The 5977-nt window shown below is 42.4% G+C and overlaps 1 protein-coding gene across 3 annotated transcripts; it reads right to left on the bottom strand.

The window, feature by feature from the left end:
• Positions 1-264: 264 nt before the first annotated feature.
• On the bottom strand, positions 265-5612 carry LOC120546154 (homeobox protein OTX2-like). 3 transcript variants are annotated; one of them, XM_039780905.1, is made up of 4 exons: positions 5511-5612; positions 2741-2947; positions 2324-2475; positions 265-1773 (listed from the first exon to the last, which is right to left on the bottom strand). In XM_039780905.1, the coding sequence occupies exons 2-4, from the start codon at positions 2832-2834 to the stop codon at positions 1135-1137; spliced, it is 885 nt and encodes a 294-aa protein (XP_039636839.1). In that variant the 5' UTR covers positions 2835-2947; positions 5511-5612; the 3' UTR covers positions 265-1134. The 3 variants fall into 3 exon arrangements, with proteins under 3 accessions (XP_039636839.1, XP_039636837.1, XP_039636836.1); XM_039780903.1 differs by lacking the exon at positions 5511-5612 and adding an exon at positions 4396-4620; XM_039780902.1 differs by lacking the exon at positions 5511-5612 and having other exon boundaries at positions 2741-3175.
• Positions 5613-5977: the final 365 nt, after the last annotated feature.

Raw genomic sequence — 5977 nt, 5'->3', positions numbered from 1 at the left:
GATGTAGTAGAAACATAAAAAAGTGGGTAACTTATAATGACATTTTGGTGATCACTCACAAGGATGAATTGGGCACTACTGACACTTTAATCTAATATATTTATGCCATACCAAAAAGTGTAATAGCCTGATTAAACATGTGGGTAAAATGAGATGGGGTTCCCTCCTCAGGCTTGTTGGCATGTTGTGGTGTGTTGTGTGCAAAAACAGGTGATACAAACAGGAAGAAACACAGAAGATGGATTTACACATGCAGCCACAGTGTTGGGTCAGGTCAAGTGGTCTTTATTGTTGTTTAGTGTGTTTGTGGCCTTCTCGCATCACTTTACAGCTCAAGTGGACCTTGCTGGCTGCTGGCTTGATTGACTCTGCAGTCCCTATTTAATTCACCTAATATGTCCTAATAATAATTTATCATTTAACACTCGAGACATGGAAATAAATCTATCAAATTCACAGCTGGGTTTGTGGCGCATTTATGGCGCAAAGCAAAACTGCATACAGGGTAGTACAAAGAATCACATTTTTTTTTTTTTTTTTAAAGAAATCTAACACATGGGGGGAAATAATTCAAAAACACATAAGGGACATTTATGAGCACACGCAAACGGATTGATTGTCTCTTAAAACTAGTTTTAAACATTTCTTATAAATTAATAGTGCATCCAGGTTCATGTCAGAGCCTCTCTCTCTCACACACTCACTCTCTACAACACACACACACACACACAACGCTTTGATCAAAGGGGCCCTTCAGCGTGCCAACAAAATAAAAAGAAAAGACAAGAGAGGGGAGTCTTTAAGGAGCTTAAAAAAAACGGTACTATTCCTCAAACTCAACCAACTTAGGCTTGGATCTTTCGCTCTTTTGATCCTTTTTTTTTCTTCCTTTTGGTCAACACATTTGTTCCATGTCCTTGATCAAAGTTGGGGAGAAATAAGTCTGAATGTTCAATAAATTAACCCAACATGTGAGACAACCGGCCGGCACTCCCGTTCTGCTCTGCCCGAGGTAGAAGTTGGGGCCTGTGGTGGTGGTGGAAACACGCCGCACTTTCTGCTCCCAAGCTTGGGTTTATAATTTGCCTGTATAGTCTGCAGTTTGTGAATATTGTCCCTTTGAATTCTCTCCTCTCACAATACTTGGAATTTCCACGCTGCTTGGTCTTTGTAATCCAAACAGTCCGCGTTGAAATTGAGCTTCCATGAGGAGCCTGTTTGGTCCTTATAGTCCAGGCAGTCTGCGGCGCCGCTGAAGCCCAGCCCCGCCGCGCCGTACGCCGACGAGGACAGGGAAGACGCGTTGCTCAGGTGGCTGGACACCCCGTTGCTGCCCATGGGACTCATGGTGGAGCCCGCGACGGGTAGCTGGTGGTGCATAGGCGAAAGGTAGGAGCCGCAGTCCATCCCGGTGAAGTAGGACGAGGAGCCCGTGTAGCCCTGGTTGTAGCCCGTGGCCTGGGTGTAGGCCATGGGATAGGAGCGCTGCATGCAGGACGAGGAGGAGGTAGACAGCGGGTCGGACAGCGGGGAGATGGAGGCCGGGCTCCAGATAGATACCGGTGGTGCCGCGCTGCTGCTGCTGCTGCTCACAGCCGGGAGGGAGGTGGTCGAGGGCGGCGTGAACTGCCCGCTGGCTCCGCTCTCTGAGCTGGCCTCTCTGACCGGAGAGCTCTTCTTTTTCACCGGCTTGCTGACTGCCTTGTTCTGCACTCCACCTTGGGTTTGCTGGGCCTGTTGGCGATGTTTAGCTCGTCGATTTTTGAACCATACCTGGAAGATAAATGCGTTTAAATTAATTGAATGTAGCTATAACAACACCTCTGTTCTTTTTAGGCTAGGCTACTGTTACCAGGATTTAAGATTCCACAAACCCTGCAGTGTAGACTAATGTGAAATTGTAAGTTACATTTAAAGTGATCACAAAGCCACATAAAAAAAAATAATTGTACTTAGGCTACATCTCAGAAAATTATGTTATTTTTTCCAAACATTTCATTTATATTTTTCACGTTTTCAATACTTAGTTTTACAGGCTTTACATTGCGTCAATCTATATAAACTTTATTCTACAAATAAGGGTTTAGCTACTTATAAAGGGATTTTATATAATATATTAGAAATTCGCAATATGAATCCAATAGGCCTACAGAAAACGACAAAATGTCGCATCAAGAAGTGACTTATCAAACACTTCTCCAACAATGAAGAGGACACTTGGATGAAGTGGCGCGTCTCGCCTCGCACTCAGACCATGTCCAGTTATCGAGCTGCCATCAATGGACTATGTGTTTGGTTTTAGGTGTTTGTGTTGGAGACTCACCTGCACTCGGGACTCTGGCAGGTTGATCTTTAAGGCCATCTCCTCTCTCATGAAGATGTCCGGGTACCGAGTCTTGTTAAACAGACTCTCCAGCAGGTCGAGCTGGGCCCGGGTGAAGGTCGTCCTCTCTCTCCTCTGTTTGCGAGGGGTTCCTGGGAATAATCAGGGGAAACACAGTGGAAATAAGAAACGAAATAACACAGCCTGACTCAAATATAAATTTCTGTAGCTTGATTATTTGATTTATTCCATTCATCACTCAGTTGTTAATATAAATAAAAGGCCTGTAATATATGCTAATCTATGTTGATCATTACATTTGGACATTTAATAGGCCTACATAACGCGGAATGGAAGGCTATCTTATTTTGTTTATTTCTAAGCGGTTGCACCCTATATATATATAGAGTATATTACCTTGGTATCCCACTGAAGGATGCAGCAGATCCACTCCTGAGGATAAACTCAGTCCGTTCACCGTGTACGGCGGCTGCTTCAAATAGGACATCATGCTGGCGGCCGGACGAGGGGCACCAATGAGAAGAAATAAGAAAAAAAAATAGGGTGCAAAAGAGTGTTCTAATCCTCTCGCGTCTCCGTTTGGTCTTTCACGTCTCCCAGAACCTGAAGCAGGACACAAAACAGGAAGGTTTTAAGGTCGTTGAGATTCGTCTGTGTCCGCGGAGTTTTACGCGCAGCCTTTACGCACCGCTGTGGGTTTAAAGAAGTGGGCGTCCTCGGACTCGCAGGGCTCTTAAAAGGCGAGTGGAGACCCCCAGCTGTCCCTGCTGGACTGAGGATGCTCTGTCTGGCTGACATGCGTTTACGCAATCACCCCCACCACACACACACACACACCCACACACACACTAACTGCTACTATAACCCCGCCTCTTACCACCCCCTCCAAACACACTCCTCTCCTAGTACCACCAAAACAAAACATTGTCGTTAAAATGCGCACACTCGTTGGGCCCCAACCGAGCTCTCAATTAGCATATACCCACAGGTTAGGCGAAGCTAAATAGACAGCTGATTGGGGGGCCATTTGCAGAAACAAAGCCCACTGTTGACCGATAAGTAATGCTGATAACAAAAGACTTTAAGGAACATACAAAGAAGCCAATGCTGCAAACTGAGCGCTCATTCAAATACAACGGAGCATCTTCATTTCTATATCTCGGGCCCATTGTTTGTTTCCACTTAAAACCCTTGTACATTTAAATGTAACGAAATTAAAATACGAAGGACAACTTTAGCGAATAATTAGAAACATGGAGGCATTCCCCAAAGTGAATTCTGACATATTATTGACCCTCCTCGCGGCGATTCCCCCTCCTTTCCTAATGAATTGCTCCCGGTAATTAGATTTGGAAGGTGAGACTATCGAGAAGTGTTGATTAGAGAAGACCACTTAATCTTAATCTAAACAAACAAGGAGATGGCCCGCTAAATGGGTCTCAGGTATTGTGGCAATACATTTTTACAGTAAAAAAAGTTCATTTCAGTCTCATATTTTAATTTTTTTTAAAAAGACTACCCTATTGGTGAAAGGACCACTTTATTCAAACGAGGTCTATTGACATCTTATTCAAAATATCGAGCAACAATTCTTTAAAATTATGAAATCTTTTACAATGGCAAAAAAGAGAAACAATGTAGCCTAGGTTCATATTTACAAGGATACTTTATAGGCCTATATACTTTAATAAATCAAGAATAATAGGTTCACTACAAGAATGAAACATTTATGTATATTTTTATAGAAATATTATACGTCTAGGAACGGAGATTAAATGTGTAATTAATTTATTTGACTATTAGAGATACAACCTAGTACCTATGAATTATAATGCAATATTAAATCTATTATATATGATACAATAGATGTATATATATTATATACATTTCCCATGGGTACTAAGGCCATTATTTGGCCTAAAGGAGAAAACCCCCACAATCCAATGTTTAATAGGCCTTAATATATATTTTTTTTTTTAGTAAAAGCTAATTGGTCTATATTCGACCTGCTGCTGTCTGAGGCCTCTCGTAACGCTTCCAGTGACACCTACCTGTAGAATCAAGTTCCCAGGACCCCAGGGTGCTCCTCTCTAGCCGGACCCCTCGTTTTTATAGAGCCAATAACGGCCACTCCTATACTCAATCTGTCACTTCTTTCACCCCCGGCTACCGGTTGCTCCAAGTCCGTTCAATAATAAATACCCTGCCCAGCCATTAATTATTATTGGCCACAAGACATTTTTTTCTTCTTCTTCTTCTTTCTGTAAGAAATTAACGAGATAATCCGGACGGCACGCGCTGGCCTGATTACAGGACGCCAGCCACGACTCCGCATTCAGGCCTCCTTAATTTTCTGCGTCACGAAAATAAAACAAAGACTGGCATTGTATTTATCAAACCAGCTGACTGCCAGACAACCGACCCCCCAAACACCCCCCCCCCTCCCCCCCAGCACAACCAACCCTACAACTCACTTTCCCAAACTGACACATGCACGTTCATATGGACCTTTTAAATTGGTATGATTATGGTTGTTATTATTATTATTAATAATAATAATAATAATAATATTATGATTATTGCTTCGGTCAAGGGACCTCATATGTTTCCATTGCATTATGTAAACATTTGTCATATTGTTCAGCAACATAAAAAAAAAATACAAGTTGTAATTGTTATTATGCAAATGTGCACATTCAACATTGAACTTTGTTTTCTAAATGAACGCATTTTTCGTTTAAAGACAGTTTATAGCTGATGTTATAGACAGCAGTTTGGTTATAAAGTGAAACATTTGAATTTAATACGGTATATTATTTATGATTAATCACATTCTGTCCGCCTTCAACTTGACTGTAAGGTTTTCCATTCCTCCCCTGAATAGCCTATACATCCACAGTCTATAGTCAAACATCCAGCAGTTGGAGGAGTGTATTATCTGAAGTCGTGGCCTGCATTAATCGGTTGAATGCCCCTTTGCTCCGAGCATGCAGCCCACATAGGCGAGAGGGAGAAAAGTTTCCTTAAAAAACACGCCTACCCAATTATCTCCCTGTTGGCTATCTGCATTTCCATCGCAGAAAAAAAATACTTACTCACTTAAATAAATTGGAACTAAAATATTACTTAGCCTGCTCTAACAGCGAAAGTGAAATAAGTCACTTACTTCAGTTGGTTTTTAAGAGATCTTTTTCTAAACGCCTCTCCCGGCGGAGTGGTTATATCAAGCGGCTTGGATTAGTTTCCTCCCGGGTAAGCTTGTTGGATGCGGATGATACTACGAGATGCTCAGTATTTATTGAGGGAGAGAGAGAGAGAGACTGCGAGGATTTTTGCAGCCAATGGAAATGATAGAAAATATGATGTGCAGAGGTGTGAAAGGACGCAGCAGCTGGAGTAAAGTGGCCTGCTGATGGTGGCAACATCAGCTCCAAAGCAGCACCGGCGCCCTCACTATTTCGTGCTGCCATTTCTTTCTCATTTGAAAACAAAATAAAACATGACAGAGTAATAATCAAGCTATACGTCTACATTTTATTTCCAGCAGGGGACCCAGTATGTAGGCCTACAGTTCTAGAGGTGTCAATAGCCTATAGGTGTGGTGCATTGACCGAGAGCAACCAATCAGAGCCA

Source organism: Perca fluviatilis, chromosome 18, assembly GCF_010015445.1.
Source record: "Perca fluviatilis chromosome 18, GENO_Pfluv_1.0, whole genome shotgun sequence".
In the NCBI taxonomy this organism is placed as follows: domain Eukaryota; kingdom Metazoa; phylum Chordata; class Actinopteri; order Perciformes; family Percidae; genus Perca; species Perca fluviatilis.
Note: the sequence above shows the minus strand (reverse complement) of the source record. Positions and strands in the feature narration are given on the sequence as shown.

Coding starts and splice junctions, on each gene's coding strand:
- LOC120546154 (XM_039780905.1), bottom strand. CDS start 2,834: ATGATGTCCTATTTGAAGCAGCCGCCGTACACGGTGAACGGACTGAGT. Junction 2,476..2,740: donor TCCTTCAGTGGGATACCAAG/GTAATATACTCT, acceptor GATTATTCCCAG/GAACCCCTCGCAAACAGAGG. Junction 1,774..2,323: donor TGCCAGAGTCCCGAGTGCAG/GTGAGTCTCCAA, acceptor TTTATCTTCCAG/GTATGGTTCAAAAATCGACG.